This window comes from Melanaphis sacchari, unplaced genomic scaffold, assembly GCF_002803265.2.
Source record: "Melanaphis sacchari strain LSU unplaced genomic scaffold, SCAv2.0 Contig55_pilon_pilon, whole genome shotgun sequence".
NCBI lineage: Eukaryota > Metazoa > Arthropoda > Insecta > Hemiptera > Aphididae > Melanaphis > Melanaphis sacchari.
Window position 1 is genome coordinate 495,997 of NW_020271389.1, and position 27,103 is coordinate 523,099.

Sequence of the window (27,103 nt, forward strand, 5' to 3'; positions counted from 1 at the left end):
TGGAAATATTTTACTCATTACACTACAAGTTTCTTTTTTAAATTATTAATTTTAATTAAATATATAGTATTTTTATACTTCAAAAATACATCAACAGCTGATGATCGAGTTCACTTGATGTTTAGTATTATCGTATCATGTTTTATCATAACGAATTATGGTGAAGGGGTTAATAATCGTTCAAGATAACTATATAATACACACAGTATAAATTTATATCTAACTTATAAAATACATTTATTTTTGTAAAATTAATTTACGCTTATGGTTTGTTAAAAAGGTATTTAATTATTTTTTTTGAGCTTTTGGGTTGCGTTTGGGTCATATTTTACGCTTATGGGCTACAGCCAGGTTTGGTTAGTGGAGTTGGAACACGTGCGTTTGTGTGTGTGATGAATTCGTCACTAAGAACTTGGGCAGTCACCCATCCGACAACAATAGTGACGCCGGCCGATGATTGACTTCAGAACACATTAGTGACTGAGGCCAACCACTAGTTATTATATTTCAGTATACGAGTAATATGAATAGTATGATTAAATTAAATTAAGATTTAAGACAATTATTATTGCTCTAATATTATACATTTTCTATTTTTTATACATACAAAAATTATGAATTTAATTTCAGTATTTTATTTCGATAAAAATATTATAAATTTTTTTTGATTTTTTGATAAAATCATCAAAATATAAAGTATAAAAATTTAACTTTAATAACAATAATTATTAATTCATTTTATCTTATCCATTGATATTAAAATTCTAATTATCATTAGTCTTATCTAGTATTTTATCGATGAGTTTATATTCCTTGGTATATGATTGTATAATGTCATAATAATTGTCATGTTTAAATTATTGTTTGAAGAACTTCTAGAAATGTCAAATGATTGGCTTGATTAAATTTTTAAATAAGTATATCATTAAATTTACATCAAGTCATCAAAAATAAATAATACTTATAGTCATAGACTAAAGTATATTCTAAAATCCAACTGATCGGAAACACATATTCCAATTACGTAAATTAATGCATTATGGTATTAATAATTAATGTATTATAGCTCTTATGACTTTACAAAATGTAGATAATTTAAATTATATGATATGTCTTGCCTATATTTTCCATTTACTCACATGATCTAAATAGAAATATTCAATTACATTTGATGCATTTGAAGATTTAATTTCAAGGATGGAATAATGTCTATGGTTTGGGGGAAAATGTCCGTAGCGGTAAAAAATCAATTAGTGTTATAGTCAAATGACTCAAATAGGAAGAAGACGTTCGTCTAAAAAATTAAGTCGTTCAAGTTAATCTGAATTTTCATTTAAATCGTCTAATAAAATATTGCGAAAGGTATAAATTATTTTTAAACAGAAAGAAATTTGATAATTATTGCTTTACTGTATAGCACGATTGAATATATATATATTTAATTGTGCTGTATACAGTGAAGGTATTAACTTAATACCATTCAGTGTATTTTGTCATCGAGTAAGTGATTTTAATGTATGTGTTACATTTGAATTCAATAATAAAAGTTAAAACATTGCATTTGCATTGGTACGAAAAACGATTTCTATGCTAAAATTTTAATAATCAGTCGACATTTCTAAAGGTATTTTATTATACATTTTTATTGATATTTTAGTTTTTTTTCCATTAGTAATATACAATAGGTTGAACCAATTTTTCTAAGAACAAATTGAATACATTATTATTACTTACATTTTCACGATTTTAACGAATTTCGTCAAAATATAATTAGATAATTTTTCTACAGTATTATTTCCTGATGATCTGTTTGCCATTGTTTTTTCTTTTTGAGTAGAAACAATATTTAGACTTTCAACTTTACCCATAAAGTTTATAAGGTTTTTGATAACAAATGGGATCTAGTTAATTTATAGGAGGTCAAAATAAATAAAATACAACTTATCTAAAAAATAATCATGATAAAAAAAGAAATTTTACGCAAATTCGACTAGGATTAAAAAAGTTATACAAGATTCCTAATAGATAAGTTGTTATTGTAAGTTATAAAAAAAACACGGGCTGCAGTTTTTTCATAAACAGCTCAAATTTTGAACAAAATTTGTCAAAATTATAAAAATGTACAAAGAGTTTAGTAATTAAATATTTATGAAGTCTTCAATTTTTATAACTAAAGATTAAAAATGTTAAGCAAGATTTTTATAATTATTTCATACTATAAAGTCTATAGTATAGACTTTAACACATAATTATACATTTAAGTGACTTACATTCCAATGACGAGGTACACTCGACAGTCGACACCTATATTGTATCTAAAGTAGAACAGTAACTTATTTTTTTAAATAGCCTAAACATTTAATAAAAAATCTTAAGATATTTTATAATAATATCAATTTTTCTATATAGGTATTTAATACAATTATTATCATATATGGTCTAGGTCTATCATACATGTTTCTATAGTCATAGGTATTATGTGGTCTAATATATATTTTTATACTTAATTAAAAATAAATTCAGAATTATAGTAATTGTAATAATAAGTAATTCAATAATATGCGCCACAACTTAGTCCAAAATTAAAAAAAAATTTACATTAGGTACTTAAGAAAAATAATTATAAAAAAATATGTATTACAATAATTGCCAACATATGTTAATATGAATAAAAAATTAAAAAATACTATTATTTTTATTATTTACATCACTCATTAGGGCGTATATTATAATCTAACGTCTCTTAAAAAACATTCAAAAATCAAAAGTATTACAGCAGCATGAACTTAACTGTAACTGATTACAATCATGACTATTGTTAGACTCGGTTTTGTTATATTATTAATATAGAAGTCACATCTTTGAGATAAAGCTCAATCGTCACCGTCGCCGAATTGTTGGAAATGACCATAGATGAGTAGACAAGACGTGTACGGTGGATCGCGTGCAATAAGAATACCATTATAATGTTGTAATGTTCATGTATATCATTCACAAAATATGAACTTAAACGCGTTAGCAATTCCGTTTTTTCTGAACATTGTTGAAAATATACTGGTATTAACGGGTGATTGACTTACCTAGTAGGCACTAATGCACTATATATTATTATATTATTTGGTAATTGGTAGTATAATAAGTAATATTATAGCACAGTACCCTGAGAAAATTTGAAGTTGATTATTTTTATTAGTGGAATGGTGATTTGAAGGATAATCCAAGAAGTACAAATCGTCAATTTCATATAATTTTATTTGTCTATATAGCCAGACGGCACATATTTTTCACATTAAAAATTATAATATTTTGTAAACGAATCTACGGTTTTAAAGGAGCTATAAAAATAAATAGTCATATAATACAAAACAATTTACACGTATACATACAATGTGTAATATAAATAACAATGCGTCCGTTTATACGACAATATACAATGAATGCCACGTACAAAAGGTAAAAATAAAACAATTTTACAGTAAATATAATTATTATTAACTAGTACTGTTTATTTGTAAATGTAAGATTTGTATCATGATCGTTTCCGAGGGGATTCGATAAAAAAAAAAAAAAATCACTAGAACAAAACAATAAAGGACTAAAAAACCCGGTGCGTGGTATTCGATTGAAGCAATATGAAGACGAAACGTTACACTCAAGACACGAAGGCACATAGGCACGAATGTCCGCGCGAACATTATCGGAGAATCGAAGTGTACGCTGTTTTACAAAAGTCGTGTTTAACGCACGTCCGAAAAAGTTTCAACGGGTTGGGAGGGGTCAACACTTTTCCCCGAACGCGTTCCGTTATAATATTATACTCGAACTCGCTTGAACGTACGGACTACGAGTGTGCTTGTACAAAGTGCATTGTGGACGTTGTACAAGCGTAAGCTTAGTAAATAGTAATACGCGAATGATAGACTTAATTATTTTATAAGCACTTTATCATATACGGTCTCTGCGTAAGGTCCCATACAATAATAATATAACATTGTGCCTAATTATGCGCGTGTTTCCCGTGATTACGTACGAGAAACACACTTCACCGCTAATAAATAAGTAATTTTAAAATACCTACGATAAACTATATATTATGTACATATATACACACACATTAATAATAATAATAATAATAATATGTACAAAAGCGAAAAAAAAATGCATAAGTTCAATAATTTTTGGCATACGGTTCGGCCGGAGACATTTTTTTGGGTACCACGCGATAGACGCTTATTATCATGCCGCAGTCCTGAATGTCACGACGACTAACCGTTATATTGTTAAGCACGTGACGACGTTTAATGTACGTAAACAGGAAAAAAAATGAGCAAAAACCCACCTCTCTTCACGGCTTACTGTACGACAACGTCTCTAACTTAGTAAAATATTATATATATATATACAGTGGCGTATTTATGGTGGGAGTGGGAGTTTCCCCCAAAATATATGCAAAAAGAGCATACGTATATAATACAAGGACGATCTCAGAAAAAAATCGTAAGGGGGTGTATAGTCTTCAAAATTGCCGACTAAAATCATTTTGACCTTTATTTTTGCTATCTATGCGCCTCCCCCTCCCCCCAAAAAATAATATGTTTTTAAATATGCCACTTTATATATATCTATATATATTATATATACATACATAAATACAGTACAGAATAAATATTAATAATAAAAATGACAATCACAACAGTTGGCAAAATATGAACAATATAATATGATATCAAACGATAAAGGTATAAATAGGTATTGATTGTTTGTATGGAGTGCGAGGGCGGGGTCGGATCATCAGTGCGTGTCCATCCAACTGGCCGGTATCGCGTAGTCGGATATGGCGTACAGCAACCGCGGATACCAGTGTATGCCGTCGGCGGGCGGCGACGGGTCGACCGCGGGCCGCGACGGCGGCTCCGACGGCGCGTCGTGCAGCGGGTGGCCCAGCCGCCAGACGAGGCCGTACAGGGACGCCCGGGCCGCGGCCACCGCGCGGACGGGCAGGAACGCCAGGTGCGCCAACCACTGGCTGTCGATGACGGCGTAACACGAGGCCACGACGTCGTCCACGACCACGGTGCCGTCGACCGTGAGCGGCGCGTAAAGGCCCGCCTTCTCGGTGCGGCTGACGGCCACCACGCGCTCGGTGCGCAATCGCAGCTTGCCGCCGCCGCCTTTGACCACCGTCAGCAGCGTGTCGTTGACGCGCACGCTTTTCGCGTACACCGGGTTGGCGTGCCGGATCTGCGACCGTTCCGGTTTCTCCCACCGGAGCACCAGGTGCGTGGGCGTTGCCGTTATCGAATTGCCCGCGTCCGTCGCCAGCGTCACGTACTCGGTCCGAGCCGTCTCGCTCCGGTCCAGGAACAACAGGACCTCGCTGGGCCGGAGCATCCCGTCGTCGGACAGCGCCAGCACCGACTCGCCGACCCGGAGGTCCTTCATCCGCTTCTTCACGCCCGCGCCCGTCGTCACCACGCTGTCGCCCGGAAAACAGCCCATCGTCCTCGTGTTGATTTTCGTCTCTGCAAAACGCACACAATAATGTCACCGATTACTAAATAATGTTGCACTGCAGGGTACTGGATTTAGGCGGGTAGGCAAGTAATAGCTAGGTATAATATGTACTATGTATGTCGTGTATAAATATAAAATAGGTTAGAGGTGTCGGTCACGGTTGTTCCTCGCGGTTGAACGCGGTGATCGTTATTCGTATTCCATAGTGTACGCCGCCGTCGTTAAAGCCTCGTAAATCGCGCGATAACTAACGTGTAAATAATTATTATTGGCCTAAAACGTTACGACGATTACGTACAAAAAGAGCGTTGTCGAGTTTAGCTGTGCGGAATACCTCTATGGGTCGCAAATACTCGTATATACACACGCGATCCGTTTGAGCTTGGCGGTGATCGCGCGGTAAATTAGCGATTCAAACGAGTGAAAAATAATTGCTTATATGTTATATATATACAAGTATAATATATTGTTTGCCCACCCGGTGTATATTAATAGCTGTATACACACATGCGCGGGAACGAGAAGAGATCGTAGCCACTGATTTGTCTGGTTTTTAAACGCCATTAAAAAAAACACTAATAATAAAAAAAAAAAAAAAATGATTTGGAGTGGTAATAGTGGTGCTCTGTTTGTTTTTTTTCAAAAAACATCTCCGTTTCTCACTGCAGCCGTCGTGCGACCACGATAAATTAGTTAATGAGATAAAAAGGGCAATAATTCTTTTCCATCCGTGCGGCGTACACTCACTATTATATTATATACATTTAGGTGTATATATAAATATACCTCCATGTAGGTATATATCATACGTATACACCACGACCACGTTCACCTTCCACGGCTATGGCCATCGCACACCAACATCTGTGATCTAATCGCCCTCGGGACCTGCCGCTGCGGGTGAAGAAGTATACCGATACTAATAATATTAATAATAATAAAAATAATAGTAGTATTATGGTAGTAATAATAATAATAATGATATTGTTTAACGATATTCACTTCTGAGTTTCCGAAAAACCGGATTGTCGCCGTGACCGTAAACACGGCGTTCAGAGTAGTGGCTTGAAGAGGGACATCGAGTTTATACGACATTAAATGCGTGTTATTATAGTATAATATTATAATATATTATGCTGCGACGGATAGTTCACGGGTGCCCTGGGGGCCGGGGCAATAAACATAAAACGGACACTTGGGCGACGTGACGAGAGGGACGGATTTAGAAGATGAAACGTACATACTGGTCATACTGCAGCAACTGGTTGCGCGCGCGCGCGCTTGATGATACGACGTTGTTGAGAGGAGGCATTAAATATTATTTTTTACGAGTTTTCTCTTCTCCCGACCGACCGACGTCCGTTCATATAATATTAATAGAATGATACATTATTATATATATACAGTATACATACGTATTATACCTATACGTAATACACTGTAATACATACCTGCCTATGTTATCATATATTTACGTGCAATATTTATAAAACAAAAAAAAAAACACATTTCAACGTTTCCTTACTAGAAATTTTCTCATTCATAATACGTGCACAACAACTAAAATTTGTTTGCATGATTCGTATCTTCGAACTGAAAGACTTGTATAGGCACATGAGTAAAATACTGAAATATACATTCATGAAACACATGAACATATACCATCTACTATATGCGTATACTATTGTTTGACAAAGGTATAATTTTTTAAATTCTATTCGATCAAGTAATTCAGAGGCTTCTCTATCAGTACAAATTACAAACAGACCATGACCACTCCGTCGAGTATAAAATATGAACTTAAATGGGTCAGTTGACCTTCTGGGCCCCTTCCTGTACATGATATATTTTGATTCACCGCTCCCCGATTTGTAAACATATATCTACATAATGAGTTATATATATATAGGTATTTGATACTGATACGTCGTATATGAGATAATGCGTATTAATTCTTTCGATATGGCGTGCAGTTGTCTATTCGTATAAGGTACCTATATTATACACAAAAGTGACATTTTAAACGTCCTATGGCCCATATCTCCACATGTTTATGTAGGACCTATATACATGCAATGTATTCTTTAAAAACTAAACTGTTGAAGAAGGCGACGAGAGATATTACATTAAATAGTACTGTCTTGTGCATGTTTATTATTACAAGTAGATAGTAGATATTAGATACTACCATTGATTATAATTTATAAATACTAGTATTTGAAATCAATGGTACTATAGGTACTACATAATGATTTAGACGTTCTTGAATGTAAGAATGTAATTATATATTGAATTCCGGAATTGAATACCAATCAATGCATTACGAGGTCTTAATATTCATTATAGTATAGTTAAATAATATTATGTTGTTGTAATAAGATTTTCATCAGTGCATATATAGATTATTTTTGTGAAAAGTTTATGTACGTATATTATGTAAATTGTACATAATTTATAATATTATAATATGTTTATGTACCTCCGGTAACGTTATTTTGATTCATTAAAAATATTAATAATTTTCCGTGTATAATTATAACAGAAATATATTTGAATATTATATAAGTATATTACACATATATTTATATATATTACGTATAGGTTACGAGTTTCAACACAAAATATGTTTTAACATTGTGTATATAAAAAAGCACGTCTATTATTATTATAAAAACTATAGTTGTTAGTTTGTTACTAATTTACTATATAATAAATATACCAATACATTATATATTTTTTGTCATAAATAGTATATTAAAATGTAAAAGTGTGTATATCACCTACATTATTATTGACGATTATATACTTCAACAATAATTAGTTTTTTATTAACCAGATTATTTAGTTATATATAGATTATAGACATATAGATAGACACATTAAACATTTTCAATTTTCAGTGTTAACCACTTACAGTAACTGTAATTCATTTTTCCTCTAGTTAAAAATTTGAAATTTTATAAATCAACGGTATTTTCTTATGAATTTATGGTGTATTATCCACACTGTGTTCTATAAAGCTGCAATTATAGGTATAGTTTGCAACTTGCTAAATATAATTAATGGTTTTTTTTTTTTTTTTATGCACATATTATGGCATAACACATAGTATTATATGATAATGAACCGTGAACGTGTAGGCATTATTAAAATAGCTACTTTAAAATTACTGTAAAAATAAGAATATAACGTGTAGTATATCTAATAAAACATAAACAGTTGTTTTAGTTATCTTGAATAATATGTATCATTAGTAAAAACAACTGTGGAGCTGATAAACGAATATGAATGAATATAATGAGTGTTTACAAAATAAGCAATAATTTTTATTTGTTTTTTCTTTCAGTTTGTCGGAAAATACTTAACAGATGAAACAATAAATTAACCACACAGCTTGGCGGCCGAAACGTGTGTGTATATATATATATATATATATATATATTTATAGTATATTAGTGTATATTATCTTACCGACCTATAAATATATACCTACCTACCTACATTGTATTTAATATAATATAAGTGTTGTAGCAATAGTCATTATGAAGAGAAAATCCAATTTAAATATTTCTTTTGGAATTCTTGTCGAGATTATAATATTATTATAATATGTAGTACCTACATACCTATTATTTTTTTTCCCTTGTAAAATTGAAAATCGTGTAAATATTTATCTTTTGTACGGCGATCGAAATACGTGAAACATCACATAATAATAATAATAATAATAATAATAATAAATGTAATAACAATATTATAACATAACATAATGGAAACGCGTACCGCAGCAGTGCGGAATTCTGGTTTGGAATATTATATTGGGTAAAAGCATGCGTGAGCATATTGTGTGCAACTGCGTATAAGTGTGTGTGTGTGTGTGTGCGTGTAATCATGTGCACAGTATATATACGCGGTTGTGGAAATCCGCGAAAGGATGCATCAGATTGTTATTATATTATTATAATATTTATAAAGGGTAATAATATACGTGACGACAACCGGCGGGGAGGCGCGTAAAGGTATATAAATAAGTACCATATATGATGCTGTATATTATGAAATAAGCTTACAAATATTATGTACAATGCGCGGAGGTAGGTATATATGTGTGTGTGTGTGTGTTGTGTACAATATTGATGCCCATTCAAAACGCTGTTATTATGTACGCGTGTACGAATAAAGGTATATAAAATATGTATAAATATTATGTATATAAAATGCGATGGCGCATTGTGTATTTGTGTATGCGTACACGCCAGATAGGCAGTCAGAGCGGACTGCAGGCAGGTATGACTGTATGAGGTATATATATATATATGTAGGCAGAGGTTGGTGGATAGAGGTAGGTAGTTGCCTATATCGTCGTTATAATAACGTACGCGGAGCCCGGCGAATAATATAATACATTCATAGGCATAATATGTAAGGATTGTGTACAGGTACGCACCGCGAAGACGGTTTATTTATATACATTTATATATGTGTGTGTGTTATATATATCGCGTACGCTCGGCAATAGTGAACATATATATATATATATATATATATATATATATATATACCTATGTTAATATTATTATTGCGCGAGAACCTGCGTATACGTACGTACGTATATATGTATGTATGTATGTATGTATGTATGTATGTATGTATGTATGTATGTATGTATGTATGTATGTATGTATGTATGTACCTACATATAGCTGCAGTTATATACTTATCTACCAATGCGCGCGCGCGTGCAGTATATGCTATACGGGCAAACACGGAATAAAACGAAAAGGTTAATCGTATGCGTTGCATACACATATAATATATATATGTGTATACGTATATACGTGTATATTATGTATATATTTAAAGGCAGTAGGTACACACACGCTCACACGTCGTACGTATTATATATATATATATATAGGTACACGCGCGTTGGGTTTAACGAGTTGTGGGATTCTAGTTTTGGACAGGTCACGATCGCCTATTATTTGATGTTTGGAAAAAAATAAAGGATAAAATAAAGAACTACAAATTATGCACCATCATCCCTTGTACGAGTTTGTTCGGAGTTTGCTTTACACTCACCGCACGAGTCGTGTTTACATAAACACATAGTACGCGCTTCTCTCTGTACTATGTAACGTCGCCGTCCGCGCGCGTATGTGTCCCGCGTGTGTATTTGTATAATAGCGCGAGTAGGCACACACGCGCGCGGCGTATATACCTATGCATATTGTATACATATATTTATATATTATATACATGCGGTATACAGGTATATTATTATTATTTTATACATAGGTTCATAACATTATATACAATCGTGTACGAGTCGTATGTGTGTAGGTATATATACGTTTAAATTGTTTGTTCTCCAGTAAAATAATAAGCGACGGCCGGTGAGGGGAGGAGAAGGTTTTGGGAAAAAGTGATTTTGTTTTTGTGTTTCCTCGCCCCTCCCCTATAACCGTATAAGTATAGATGCTCATACACCGCCGTTACCGCGTCCACTGGTGCGCGTAGAAATGGGCGAAGGGGTTCGGAACAATCACTCTCCGAGTACGAAAAAAAAAAACTGAAAAATTTAGTTTTTAAACGGTTAGAGTAAAAAATATATACCTATACGTTATGATGATTTCAAGGTATGTTTAAAATTTAGTATTTGTCAACTAAATGATGGGATCACAGAAAACGTTGATTTTTAGCGCGAAGAAGTAAAAATATAGACGTTTGTAACGTTTATTGTTTGCATTGAGCTTATAAGTGTGATTAATTTTGTAGCGACATACCAGGATCAAAATATTATTTTAATTTAAGATTTAATTCCCCCCATAAGAAAATTGAATGTACGTCACTGACCGTGTCATACCAGACGGCCCCGCAGAGAGACGGTCTTGTGGTCGCGTATATGTGCTTTGTGTGTAATCGGATCTTGGCGTGACACACAAACGAAAGCCGGACATCGATCCGCATAGTTGTGGCCGAAAAACAGGCACACACATAGGCGAGGGACACTTATTACAGAATATATTATAAAAAGCATATAGGTAGTATATAGAAGCAGCTAGTAGTGTTGGTGGAATTCTCCACCCCCGCCGCACCATAGACAGTGTAAATAGTGTATACGTATAACACATTTTTTTAGCTAGAAATTATTTGTAGAATATTGTGATATTGAGTCATATTATAATATATGGTAAATGGTCAAATCATACTTTTATCGTATTATATAATTTAAGGTTACTAAACAACATTTAAAAACCATATACTTTGAAATGGTTTCTATTTCGATTACTTTTATTCGAATTTTGTTGTTCATTGAATAATTATTTAGCTTTTGGGTATTACGCACGACGAATTACATTGTCACAAATAATTTATTATTTTCAATATAATTGTTTGTGACGTACATTGTACACAATAGGTATATTAATTTTTTTTTATGACAAAATATAACCGTACAACGATTCCAATAGTGTCTATAAATGTATAATACATATTATGTATAATTAATGGCTTTATGTGCGTGCAAAACATCGTGTATTGTAGTGGATCGAGTCCGAGAATACCCGATAACGTGAATTATTGGTGTGTGTATTTGGGTGTTTCGAAATGTGAAACCTGCGCGACGACGCGACTTGAGCGTGTGTGTACCTTGAACGCGGAAGACGACGATGTCTACGCGCGACAACCGTCGTCGTTTTCGTTGACTCTGCGCCGGACGCTCGGCAACAGGTATACTGACCGACGTACAACAGAGCGCGGGCGGCGGGCCGCAGACGTGTGAGAAAAACGTGCTCGGTGCGTATCGATTTCGCGCAGACCCGTCTGGCGACTTTTAATTTATATAATGTAATAATATAATATATTAATATATGTATTATGTTTACAACGCGTGTGACAATATTGTCAAAATTAGTTATATCATATTATGCGCGAATGATACATTATAGGCGTACAGCCGTACATGTATTACTCGAGGTACCTCCACGCGGATCATTCCACAAGCCATTCTTCTGTTTTTAATATTAATGTTGTTTTTATGTTTTTTCATTTCATTGATCGGTGATATTTTAATCCTAAGACATACGAAAATATTATCGTTATCAGTCCCGTATGATATGTACGCGGGACTGCGAAAATACGCATTTATACCTACGTTTTGTTTGTCGATAAACTATAATATTTAAATTGCGTAATAAATAATATTACTTTATCGGCCTACGCCCTATAATATAACACCTGCAGCGGTTATCGCTAAGGTTTTGGACGGGGCCGAGTATTCGTTTTGAAAATATCTGTGGGCCGACGATATTAATTAATAATTAGCATATAGGTATAATGCGATAATAATTAATTTGAAAAAATATACATTTTAATGAAGTCAGTGGACGAAACATCTTTGTTTGTTCAGAAAAGAACCTCAACGAACACGTACATTTTTATGTTTTTCATATTTTTGAACGTACGATTTTATTTTATCATGGACCACACAACGTTTGTAATCGCGTAGTTATATCACTGTTCTATGTCTACAAACAAATATGCGTGTGTTTTATTAAGTCTTCGTGATTGGTATAATTATGCTGTTTTATCTGCTCGTTCTATTTGCGTTTCTCTATATATTTACATAATATAATAGTACTAATGTATTATACGCAAGGACGGCCAAGTTAAAAGTTGCCCCTTATATTTTGTTTTTGTCCTATACGTGTATGCCTCATTTATAAACTAGAAAATTTAAATTAAATTATTGACAATAATTTTATTTTTATATATTATTATATGTACATTTTAAATTTTTAAATAATAATATAAAACACATTTGTTTAATACAAAATTACTTGGTAGTTATAATGTATTGTTTTTTATTATTTTAAACCATGGATATAATCACGGTATTTTTAAAAAGTAATTATCTATTTTTTATTTATCTACTATAAATTATATTTTTTATGTTTTGTTATTTTTGAAAGTATATATATTATATGCGGAGAGATAACAATAATATATAGATACACCGTACATTCGTAGGCCTCCCCAATCACCATTAAAAAAAAATATTGCTCTCTACTAAAAATAGTCTGGCACTGTCACTGATTACACGGATTATAATATTATAATTATTTATAACATAGTATATGACTATTGTTTTAAATTTTTTCAATAGCATATTTGACATATTTTAAATTTAATAATTTTTCATTGCGTTTCAATCATACTCAAACTGTATTAATTTGCACGTGTCTAGTTAAATATTGTAACACCGTATATGTAAGCCCCGGATTTTGTGTTATTTTAGGGGGAATCTTAACATGAACGTATTAATTTTGTTAAATTAGTTTTTGGAATTTTTTTTTTTTTTTTATTACTTTATTTATATTTCCACAATCTGTTACATAAATTTAAAAACAATAAGTGAAATTGATGAAATGGTAATTATGGCGTGAAGGACGGATTAAAGATACCTTCCAGTGAAGGCACTTTTACAGTTAAAGATGAAAAAAAAAGAAAAAAAAAGAAAAAGTGTTATACAACGTTAGAGAATATCATAAGGAAAGATAAGTGGAAATAATAGGTAGATATGGAAGAAGAACCAGGGGAGTTAGATTGATCTAGACTAATAGGTCCCTACACCACCGCCTCTTCAACCTTTTTTGTGGGTTGCCGGGTATATTTATAGACGCAAGTTCTTTGATTAAAGGATTTTTGTGGTTTTGTAGGTTGAAATTAAAACGTCTGTAGAAGGTCTTAGCTACATCGTTGACAGAAGAGATGGTTAGGTCGTTATGTAATGTATGATTTGATACATAGAAGGGTGCTTTGGTTATAGCGCGGAGGACTTTGGACTGGAAACGCTGGATACGGTTGACATTTGTAGGTTTTGCGGAGCCCCATAATTGGATTCCATACGTCCAAATAGGTTTTAAGAAGAGTTTATATATTAGTAATTTAGTGGACAATTTTATATGATGAGAAGTAAGAAGAGAACGGAGAAGACGAAAACGATCGTTTAGAGTTAAGAGTTTGTTACGTATATGTGGAGCCCAGGTGAGACGTTGATCGATGGTGATGCCTAGGTAGCGAATGCATGGTGCGACAGGTAGAGTTTGTTCATTAAGGATGATGGGTGGACATTTTTTCTTTCTAAGAGTGAAGGTACAGTGTATGGATTTAGATTCATTAATTTTTACTCCCCATTCCTTATACCAGTTTTTGGAATGATTTTTTTTTTTTCATACTTGTTAGTGAAAAGAAACCAAAATATTTTATAAATACATGTTATTTATATAAAAAGCAATAAGGTCAATAAATGGGCGTATAATGTGATGTAGATACGTCATATAGTGTATTTTATAATATTATATACATACTATATATAGATTTATTTTTAGTATTTAAATTTATACATATTTATGAAATGTTTTAAGGGCATTGGAAAATCCTGTGATCTAGTTATAACTGATTTGGTACTGGTTTTGACTACCTATCAATTTTAACCGATTTTATGGTAAATACATTATGGCATTATACATTAAACTATGTTTAACGATTTCGGTTGAATGCTTCGTTTTTAACATGTATGCCGTCGTATAGATATTAAATTATTTACTGGTTAATATATTATGAGTAATATACATAATATTATCTACTATAATAAGATTACAGTAGAAATTATAATAAAAATAAATCTTTACGTAAGAATAAGATAATGATGACAATTATTATTAGATTATGACTGAAATTAAATTATCTTCTCGAAGAATAAATAATAAAAAATAATAATAATAATAATAAATTATAGCAAATTATTATGCGAATATATTATTATATTTTATAGATATAAATTATCCCTAAATAATGGTTATAATTTATAGTTATTACTTATTAAAATTTGACTGATACCCTTATAAATATAGTCACTGCCAGTTGTAGTGTTGATAAAATGTAATTAAAATTAGCCGAGTTGTCTATCATTGTAGTCTGTATCGTTTTTGCACACATTAAAATATTTTAATCATGACTGAATGTGTCGAAATATATGCATATCTATACTATTATTATGATTATTATTAACTTTTGAGTTTACGATTGTCGTATTAATAATTATCTAATATCTATAGCTACATTAAAAATGATATCATTCAATTTGAGCGTTGTCTTATATACGTTATAAGTAATTGTTACAACTTTATAATATTATGTAAATACGATTTATATTAAATCAAACTAAAATTGAATTGTTATTTTACATACGCAATATAGTTTTTAAAATATTTAAGCTGATTCAAAGCTATTGATAGGATTGATAGGAATTTGACAATTTTATTTTAGTTTTTTTTTTTTTTACTCTAATTGTTGATAAAATATTTTTATTTTAGTAAAAAATATGTAGGTAATACAAAGTTTCTTTCAAGCGGTTCTTACACACATTTAAAAATATTGAAAATACACATGCACAATTCTTTTCGTATAAATTGTAGTTAATTTTTTCAATTAATATAATATTTAAACGGAAAATAACGAATTCAGTAATTTTATTGTAATAAAAAAATATTTTTCGTAGAAAATACAAATTTTTCGTTATTGTGACATATATTATTATTTTCTATATACATTACCATAATATTTTTAATAGCTTAAAGATTGACGTTAAGCTGCTCTACCCGCCAATCATGAATCAATTCATACTGTTTAACGGTATTCAATTATAATTTTTAAGTTAAAATAATAGTTAATATCTTTAATAAATTAGTTTAACTCATATTATAGGTACTAATAAACAATAGTAATTAGTATTATAAATAAATTATAAAATATCTTTAAGCACTGTATCCGATCAGAATCGTTTATTTTAGCTATAATTTAAATATTTTTAATGATTTTCATGAATAATTGTACGTATACGTTACTACATTAGTTACCTATAAAGTACTTAATAACGAGGTATATTTCGAAATACAGCAAGGTGATATTCCTAGTTTTTTTTTTTGTTTAAATCATAAATTTGTTTTAAATTATATGAAAACTTGTTTTTACTTTTTAATTTGTATACCGCAGCTTAGAGTCTAAGCCTTAGATGCTTAGAATATAAATTACTTGCTAGACAAATTTTTGGAATATCTCTAAATGGATATGATATATCAATAAATAATAATATATACATTTAATGTTATAGTCACAAAATTAATTTTAATAACTAGTTTGTTGTGACTACTGACTTATGGTTTTATTTAATACATATGTGTGAACTGTTTAAATTTGTCTACTACTAACTGTATGTTCATTTAAATAGGATGGACACGAACACACGGTACGAGTTCTATTGTTTAACACGACACCAATAACATTAATTCGGTGGTTCCTCCTTTCGACAAACATTTTTCATGTTTGTCATTATAAATTAAGGGTGGCTACTATTATGTCATTGTTGTCATGTAAAACAATAATAGATGTATAATTATATGAATAATTGCACCTTTAAGTGTAGGTTCTTGTACCAACTATCTACCTGTATAGGTATTAGTGACTCGAACCTAATGAGCATAAAGATTCATTCATATGCGTCTATGTGTATATTTTTTATACAAATACAAAAATTAAAAATTTAGTAGTAGGTATACACGAATTATTGTGATGTTACCAGTCTACCATAGATATATCTCTTAAAATCTTCAAATATTAGTTATATTTTTTTGTATTATTGTTAAATGAATATATAATTAATTATAAAAAAATAAATAAATATTCTTTATAATATGGTGGTTCAGCAATGTCTATTTGAATGTACACTTTTAAAAATACAATTTAAAAATTTTTTATTGAAAACATGTGGTGTCGAAAATTTGGGATTTCCTAAAAGAAATATCATGTGCAAATTTTAATTACCTATATTATCTAATTACGACTTAACGACTATACACTGGATTATTTTTATTTACAATTTAATTGTGAGGTTAAATTTAATAAATATTCGATTAAATTTAAGTAGATCCGTTAGCTAACGACGTAAAACGCAATTGGCAACAATAAACTAGCTTCTTGTTTATAATTGGGTTCGCGAAACCACGCCGTTTATTATAATTATCGGCACTTTGTTATTCAATTACTAATTTTTTTAATTTAAAAATAATCAAATCGTGTACGGGAACCAATTTATGCGATTTGCGATAACGTTTACTACCGATACATTGCTGTACTTGCACAGTTACACGGAAATAATATAATAGTATAGGTTATAGGTACATTATATTATATTATACGTATCGCAATATGTTTAGTACTCGTTAGTCGTTTAGTATAGAAAGGTATACTAATTATTTTTATAACTATAAACTATTTTTTAAATCGTGTTGTAAATATATATGCAAATAAGTTTTTGTACGCACGTTATCAGACATCATCATTATTGTACACGACCTTGTAATTAAGAAATGTGATATTGTTTTAAAACAACGGTGCCAATAACAAATCAAATGTTATGATTTACTATATTTCGACGTATTTAACTATATACATTATTACTTTATACATACGTTGAAAAATAACGCGATCACATGCATTTCTCGAAATAAACAATTATATATTTTGTAATAATATATGTATATACATATTATATTATATTATAAAAAATGCAAACGTTGATAATTTCCACTAACCAAGTCAGCGGTTTCGGGGAAAGAATTGTATAAGTGTATGATCTCCCCTAACATTTATAAAAGCTCCTTTAAAATGTTTTTTAAAATACACTAATCACATTTTTATTTTTAAATTTACAACACCTACAAACATAATGTATATATAGTATAAAATATTTAATAATATCATACTGTCTAGTTCTTTCTCTTCGGCATTCATCTATAAATTATAAATTATAATATTATGTTAAAATATAGTTTACTATAGTAAGTGCCTATTGTAATATGGTATGGTTTCTGAAAGGTTTCCTCGATATATTTTTTTTTCTCGGCGATTTCGTTAACATCGAGCTTATTATGTATTCGTATATAATAATAATAATAATAATAATAATAAAAGCAATAGAATAATATAGCGAACCGGAGTACCGGACGTCCTATTTTTTTCGTCGTCTCGTCACCGTCCCGCCGTCGCCGCCGGAGACAAGTGTGCGTGTGCAATGTGCATGTGATGGATAGCAGAGGCGTACGCGCGGCAAGCGATAATTAATGAGACCCGTCCGCGCCGCCGCAGCGTGAAAACGATACGCGGCCCTTTTGTCGGACCAACAGAAAATAACGCGTGATGAGAGACAGACACGGACACGGACGGGGAGACTTGTTGACCGATCGTCCACCGAGACGAGTGAGCATACGTATAAAACATACGTGGGTATTATTATTATTATTATTATGTGTCTACACAGATACAGGTATATAGATGACGAAGACGATATACGAGTAAAGTATATATATATATATATATGTACGGTCGGAAACAATAATTTCCGAATATTTTAACACGAACTCTTGTGTATACATAATACATGTGTATACGTGTATTAATATATTATTATTATTATATACGTAAATACTCGTCGTCGTCGGCCGTCGTTCTCAAAACGTTTTATTTACTGTTTGCTCGGCGCAAACATATTTCTATCTCTTTTCGAACCTCCTAAACGAGACGATTTTACCGGAAAGTCCCTTTGCCGCAGACGGACGCGGCGGACGGTTTATTTTTTTTGTTTGTACGGATTTTATATAGGTATTATTATTATTATTATTATTGTATGCACTATGCTGCACACCGCCGTCATCATCGCGGCAGTTGTGTCGTTCACACGGTCACCCGGCGCGCGCTCGCTCGTATACGCATACCGATATTATATATAATAATATGTACTTATGTATATACTATACAATACATCATATACATTATTATACGTGTTCCGCGTTTATGACACGACGTTAGGTTTTCTCACACGCTCGTTTAGAAATTCGGCTAAACAAACTACCCGGGCTAAATGACTACAGCATAGTCGTCGAAGATACCTCTCCACATACATGTATCTATTTGTAAATAATATTTATATGGACTTTTCGAGTGAGCGGAAAAAAAATTATTTCAAATATGTACATTATGTTTTTCTCATCACACACACACACACACACACACACACACATATAATGCAGTGTCTTATTATAATGTTGGAGTGTTTTTTTACCCGAATGACGGTATTCTTCTTAACGACTGAATGTTAAATAGACTAATGACCCCTTGTATAAAATGTTGATATTTTATTTTCTACAACATATAATGTGTAAAAAAAAAAATAACTAAATTAAACTTAAAAAAAATCTAAAACTCGTTTTATTAAAAATTTTACTTACTAATAGTTATATATTATGATATAGTTAGATAAAGTGATTTTTATTGTAAAAAAAAAAAAAAAATATAAATTTAAATTATAAACAATAATAACTATTTTATATTATTTTCAATGATTCTTTATAAAAGACAGCTCGAAATTTAGATAACAGGACAACCCCCATACCTCGTGGCTCACATAGTCACATAATGACATTTTATAATACGTAAGTACTTATGTTGTATTTTTATAATTTGTGACAATCACTCTCGTCTCTCACTATTAGTAAACCAACTTTTAAAATTTGAACATCACGATTAATTAAGTATTTTAATTATAATGTAGAAATATAAAGTCAGAAGTGTAATGTATATTAACAATTATTGTTATTCTATATTTCTATGGTATAGACGTATAGTTATACTGTATAATTACTAAATTAATTATTTTAATATAAATTATTACAATTTAGCTAATACGAAATGATAACCTACGTGTTACTATGGGTTATAATAAAATTATTATAACCTAATATTACTAACACATTTTCAACCGATATAGACCGTTATGCCTATTATTAATTAAACAGACTGTGAGACGTTGAAATTCGCATGCTTTTATTTATGCGTATAAACGTATGACGCATTTCAAATATTTAATAACGGTTGAATCGATTAAAAATTCGAAAATTATGCACAAAGCAAATCAGTATACAAAATTATTGTACAGCGATTTCATTTCGAATAACGCACACGTGTACCTGACGTCCTGACATACCTATTAATATATGTACATATCGCATAGGACTTACGTATAATATTGCTGGTACATAGTACATACATACAGTTTGCAGCAGTACGTTAACAAATTAAAAAACGTAAGCAGTAGGAGCCTTGATAGGTATAATAATATTAACTATATTTCAAATACATTGTGATCTTGAACTCACCTGATTTACAAGAGCAATGAATGTACCGACGATTGTAATTGACCCAATCGAATCCCGCTTCCACGGCCAGTCGGGCCAACATGCCATACTTGGACTTATCCCTGTCTGACGTGGTGATGTCTACCGCCCGCCCCTCGTTGTGCAGGCTGCTACCGGCCCGGTCCACCCATCCGTCAATCACCCGCAGTCGAACGTTCGGCCACAAGTTCATCACGCTGATGGCTAAGGTGTTGAGCTTTTCTTTACACCTCTGAAAACGAAACAAAATTTATAAGAATGACATGCCAAGTGCATCACGTGATATATTATATAATATAGTTTATCCCTTAAAAGTACGACGAAACGCTTAAAAAATGGGTTTTCGATTTGCAGCTATAGGCTCTACATTATGGAATTATAATATATAATATTATGTGCACGCAACATTCTCGAAACGCATCTGTGCACTGTGTCACTTGGACATTAATTAAACGTTTCCCGTGTTCAAAACGTAGAAGTTGGCGCGACAAATACGGGTAAAACAACGACGGTCGCTGCAGTATAATATAATATGTTACGACCGAAAACGCAGCGCCGCGTGTCGTCGTAATAATTTCCCACAAGAATGCAGGGCAGAGAGACTGGAGGCAGGTTTTTTGACTAAGTACCGTGTACATTATGTATACCTATACATGCGTGGTATTATATATATTATGTAATATATTATACACCATTTTCACACCGCGGCGTAACAATCGCCAACGACCCGACGACCATAGTTTTTTTTTTTTTTTTTTTTCGTTGTTAATGACGACGACGGCGGCGGTGGCGACTCGTCGCTACTTTCCGGCAACCAGTTAAACGGAATTATGCGCGCGAGTTAGTTATTGGACGACTATCGCATTCTGGTTATGCCTGTTATTTTAAGCGCGCGCGCCAGGCCATCGATATACCTGACTACTTATGCACACGTCCGCCGGATCTTCTAGGAATCGTTATTTAAGATAACTGACGACAAATTAGCCCGCCGCCAGCACCACCGCCGAGCCTCGCGCCGCATGAAAAATTGCACTCGTTATTTGGTCGTAACCGTTTACCGAGAAATCGCCACGTGTATATTATTATTATTATTATTATTATTGTGTCGGATTGTTTATAAATATTACGCGCGTTATGATTTCATTATACGAGCTTATATTTTTTTCCCTATACGCCGAAATGTACCACATAGACAAGATTTATGGTACACCGCAACAACAGATCTAAATTCGAAAAACGTACAAGTCATGAATCAGTATATTTTTTTTTTTAACAGCGCTTAAACAATGATTTTGTTTACGTTAAATTTGCTTATTATTGTTATTTTTTTAATCGATTTATAACAAGTCGTCTGATAACGATTAACTATAACATTGTGATAGGTGCGTATTATATACATCAATATAATATTGTGTTTAAATTTGAATTATTGCTAATTTCAATCACAAAGATCTGTGTAATCTATACTGTAAAATTTAATACGTATAGGTAGGTATATAGAGACAAATTTTAATAATAAATGTACGAACTTTTTTTCTTTTTTTTTTTATCAATTGATGTTGTTTCCACGATGCAAAAACATTATAATTTACAATATTTTACCGTACAAGTGATTAAAATTAAAAAATATAAAAATATTTGTTCCATTCAGTAAATCAAATATCTACATTTATAGATTTTTTTTTCAATTTGGAGTTTATTCAACTTATATATTATGTAATATAATAAGAACATATTGTTTACATGTACGCGGGGCGAATATTATAATGTAATAGACGCCATCATCCGTGAGTAATACTCAAACTTGATTATTGGGTACCTCTACAACGTCAATCGCCATACGTTGCCTTAGATCACTATAGGTATATATCGAACATAATATATTAGTGAAGTGAGATATGTTGAACAAAACTGTTAGAAAATAGCTCTGTAACACGCATATACGTAGGTACTAAGTGTGACGATGGTGACTACCAGGAGTTTAAAACACGCTAAACGACCGTTTAAGCCTGTATTCGTGATATGAGGTAGGTATACATCATTGACTGGCAGGTCAGGGGTACCTATATGCAACACCGCGGTTCGACGTCGCGATGTCCAACGCCATGGACGGGCGAAGTGTAGTCGGACTTTCACCCCCCTCCCCAAAAGCTAGTTTTCCGCAGACGCGCGTGCTTGCGCCTAACTATGCATAGCATCCGTACGCCCCCCGGTCGCTGACGACGCCGCTCTCGAGGCGGTGCGGCGAAACAACACATACACGGCACAGTCGCGCGGAAAACAAAAGATGAGACACCGGCGCTACACGGGGGTGCCGAGGTGGCACCGTTGGGCGGGGCCATGTGATCACCGCGGGCGAAACGTGTATGTGGTGTTGGTACTGCGGCGGCGGCGGCGAGGTCAAAAGCGGCAGAGAGAAAACCAAGAATGTCGTGTCCGCCTCGCCGCCGCGTTGTATATATAGTCGGGCGCGCGCGCAATGAAACGGGGCTGTGTATAAATAATATTGTGTATTATATATTATATTATATACATATAGGTATACGCGGCGATATATATTGCGTTAGGTAGGTATATAATATGTATACAAGAAAAATATAATACGAGAGCGGTCCGTATTATTACATATTACATATAAATAATATATATATATATATATTATTATTATATTAATATAATATAATATCATATATATACCTATAAAGAAAACGAGAATGAAAATAATACGACGACGGCCGCGGCGGAAACGTCGGAGAAGGGGAAAAACTGAATTCGCCGTCGCCGCCGCCGCGGCAGTTGACTTGGTGAATGCGTTACGGTGCACGTTGGTATTTCCCTCTGCCCGGCCCCTCCACCTCCCCGCCCACGCTTAATATACCCAATTGCCGACCCGACAAGCGGCCATTTTGTTCGGTGCGGCCTGCATTCCGAAAAGCATTGTCTTAAATAATAATGAACGTAAGCACCGCGGGGTGAGCGGCGGCGGCGGACGAGTAGGTATAATATTATATATTATATATAGGTAGGTTCGAGATTATGATCTACCCGATGAGCGCGTACACACATCGTAGTGCGTAATACAATATAATAATCATAATATATATTTAATATTATGTACGTGCGGTGCGCATATATCATATCCGTCGGATGACGACGGCGACGGCGACGACCAACCATCGCGGGACCCTGTACAGGTACACTAAAAGAGCGGCTGCCGAGCGGGCCACCCGGGCGACGGGGGGGTGCCGGTGTTGGCGTGTCCTTTGTGGGGACGGCGGCAGGCGCCTCGCGCGGTTTATTTTGACAAGCAATTTGATATAATGGGCATTCTGAACGCGCCGCCCGCGCGCCAGCGGCCGCGCTCATACAAATAACATAATATTATACTATCGTCGCACACAAACGCGCAGCGGCGTGTCCGCACGATACGTATTATAATATTATGTATAAGACTCGACGTGTAAGCGGTGGCCACACAACAATGAATACCGTTCGCCGCCGCGGCCGACTCGCGTTGCAGCACCGTGTGTGCCGCCGCCGCCGCTGCAGTGTGTTGCGGCGGCGTACTCGTGTATATAATATTATTGTGCTATTGCGCACACCGCGGCCTGCAGTGATGTATACGACGTGTCGGGCTTGTTAGTCTTTTGACTTTACACCTTGTCCCTGGATGCCGGGCGGCAGGTGGTGCCGGTGTCGGCAAATACACTTTCTACCAGGGTGGTTCTTTTATACTGTTGTTATTATATTATTATTATTATTATTATTATTGTAGAAACGTATTTTTGTCAAATTATTATTTTGACGTAAAATAAACCAATGATTTAGCACATCCCTTTGTCCGCACAAGACCGTGTGTGGCTGATGTGTTATAAGTATATATTTTATGTTGTGTTGCGGGAAGGAGACCGCTAATTTCAACGATCAAGTTGAAAATACGTATCTTTTAAATCTATTATTTCCGACTTTTTAGGCCTCTTTTATCGTCCGACGCGTACTGCAGTCTAACGAGTATTTTACCTAACCTACCTACTTATATATGTTGTGTTATACAAACACTACTTAATATACTTTGTATCGTTGTATCTCAGTTATATCAATACGTTAAATCTAAATATGTATTTCAAGTAGGTACCTAATGCAGCCTACACACGTTTTAAATTTAATTTATAAACCTTGTACACGATAAATGATATAAGTGTTATAAATTTATTGTAAACGGTTCATTTATAAATTATGTATAAACAAACGAGGTGAGGTGCAATATTTTTTGTCGTCTTGACTTCGCAGTTGAACATTAAGAATGAAATATACGTGTAACTCGCGTTAAGCTGTTAAATTAAATTTTAAATTATTATGAGCATAAAATATGTTTCTGGAAATATATCTTTTTATACCCAATAAAAAAGCATACATGTATGTTACGCTATAAGTGTAGGTAGGTATAGTGAATTCATTTTTCAAACATCATAAAAATTTGTCAAAAATCTCGGTATATTATGTTATGTATATATGCGGGAAATGTGTACAATGTACCGACAACACATAATGTGTACTATTATAAAAAAATAAGGTCGTTTTCTCCTTCTAGAATTCATCGAACAAAATTCACTATCGATTTCACCAAGAACTCGTTTTTGTATTTTTTTTTTTTTTTTTACCTTACCTCAGCATATTTCTTTAACAAAAACATACATATTGATATGGTACGTATAGGTAATACACCCGGCAAGTATGCCCAGCCGACCTTTTAATTCGTGCGTACTTACACAGAATTTAGGATTTGTTTATGTATAAAAAACGAACAGATATGGGATCTCTGTCTACTAGTGTTGAGCAAAAAACAAAAAAACAACGAAAAAAACGGTTGAAAAAAAAAGTACCGTGTGGCGCGAAACGGGAGACTCAATTGTCCGTGTATATAATAAATATTATTGAGTGTGGCGCGCGGTCGTAAACTATACACATAATAGCGGTATCTATAGTGTTGTGTACGCGTGGTGCCGTCAAAATCAATTTCCTAAAAAAAAAAAAAAACAACTACACACAACACGTATTATACAGGGTGAAACGTAGGGAAAAAAAACCAGAAATAAAAATAATAATAAAAAAAAAATATATATATATATATATATTATATACGTTGTTCTTCCTATCGTTTACACACGATCCCGAGGGGGGGTCATAATCGAATAATATTATTACTATTATACAGGAGATTATATTATATACAGGCATCTTCCGCCTCCCGGGCGTCTGCAGCCGCCACCGCCTCCGGGCGTCTGCAGCCGCCACCGCCTCCGCCGCCGCCGCTGTCGTCGTCGTCGCGCGAGGCGCGCGCGCGCGTGTAATGCGCTCCGCGAGTGTCGAACGGGACCCGGTTGGCCTCCGACCGCCGTCTCGGATTTCATCGGTGCTCACCCGATTGCAGCAGACACAACCGTAGTAAGACGACGAAGACGACGCGCCTCCACCCCCGCCCCGGGCAAACTCCCTCCGACCTGGGCCGTATAGCGTTCGCATACCTCCAACAGTGCCGTGCAGAGCTGGTATGCACCGCCGCGCTATTAACAATTGGATACGAACGTTATCGTCGTCATCGATGACCGTTATCTATGCGATGTGTGGCGTTTGTCATAGGCCCGCCGTGCGCACAGTATATTATATTTTATGTACAAAACGTATTTTTAGTCGATATTTAGGTGTAACCGGTGCGTACGGTAATAATATAATATATGACTGTGTAGGTATAGGTAGGCTTCAGGTACCTACTCGTCTTGTACGATTAAAACACATGATATTGTATTACGCGTTCGCGTTCGGGTCAGATAATACACGTCAATATAATATAAAATAATATATTAATGTACGTATATTATAGGCGTGTACCATCTATCCACTGGCCGTTACGGTCAGATTCGGTCCCGCGAACACTGCGAAGCGCATTTGTACATACGCAGTACGCACATACCTATAATACACATACGACACCGCGTCTACATAATACATATTATACACGCACCCCGCGTGCGCACCGTAACCTTAAAGCCTGCTATAAAGTGTGTGTGTGTGTGTGTGTGTTGTGTGTGAAGTCGGCTACTTTATGTCCTTTCGGTAACAACGCGGTGGGTCATTTCGTGGCGAATTCCGCATCTCCGGTATAACATTGGTCGTTATTATATTATTATTATTATTATTATTATTATTATTAGGTATGGGACACGGGTACAACAACAATCCGTCAGCCTGCCCAGCGACACCTGATGTAGCATATATCCAATATCCATATATATATA

General features: G+C 33.6%; 1 protein-coding gene across 1 annotated transcript in view; it reads right to left on the reverse strand.

Annotated features, from left to right (window-relative positions):
- Nucleotides 1–4,679: 4,679 nt before the first annotated feature.
- Nucleotides 4,680–27,103, reverse strand: part of LOC112599851 (desert hedgehog protein) — a 45,360-nt gene continuing 22,936 nt past the window's right edge. The window contains exons 3-4 of the mRNA XM_025346929.1: nucleotides 20,790–21,039; nucleotides 4,680–5,522 (exon numbers count right to left, since the gene is read on the reverse strand). Coding sequence (XP_025202714.1) covers nucleotides 4,792–5,522; nucleotides 20,790–21,039 — 981 coding nt within the window. The 3' untranslated portion in view covers nucleotides 4,680–4,791. The remainder of the gene's footprint in view (nucleotides 5,523–20,789; nucleotides 21,040–27,103) is intronic.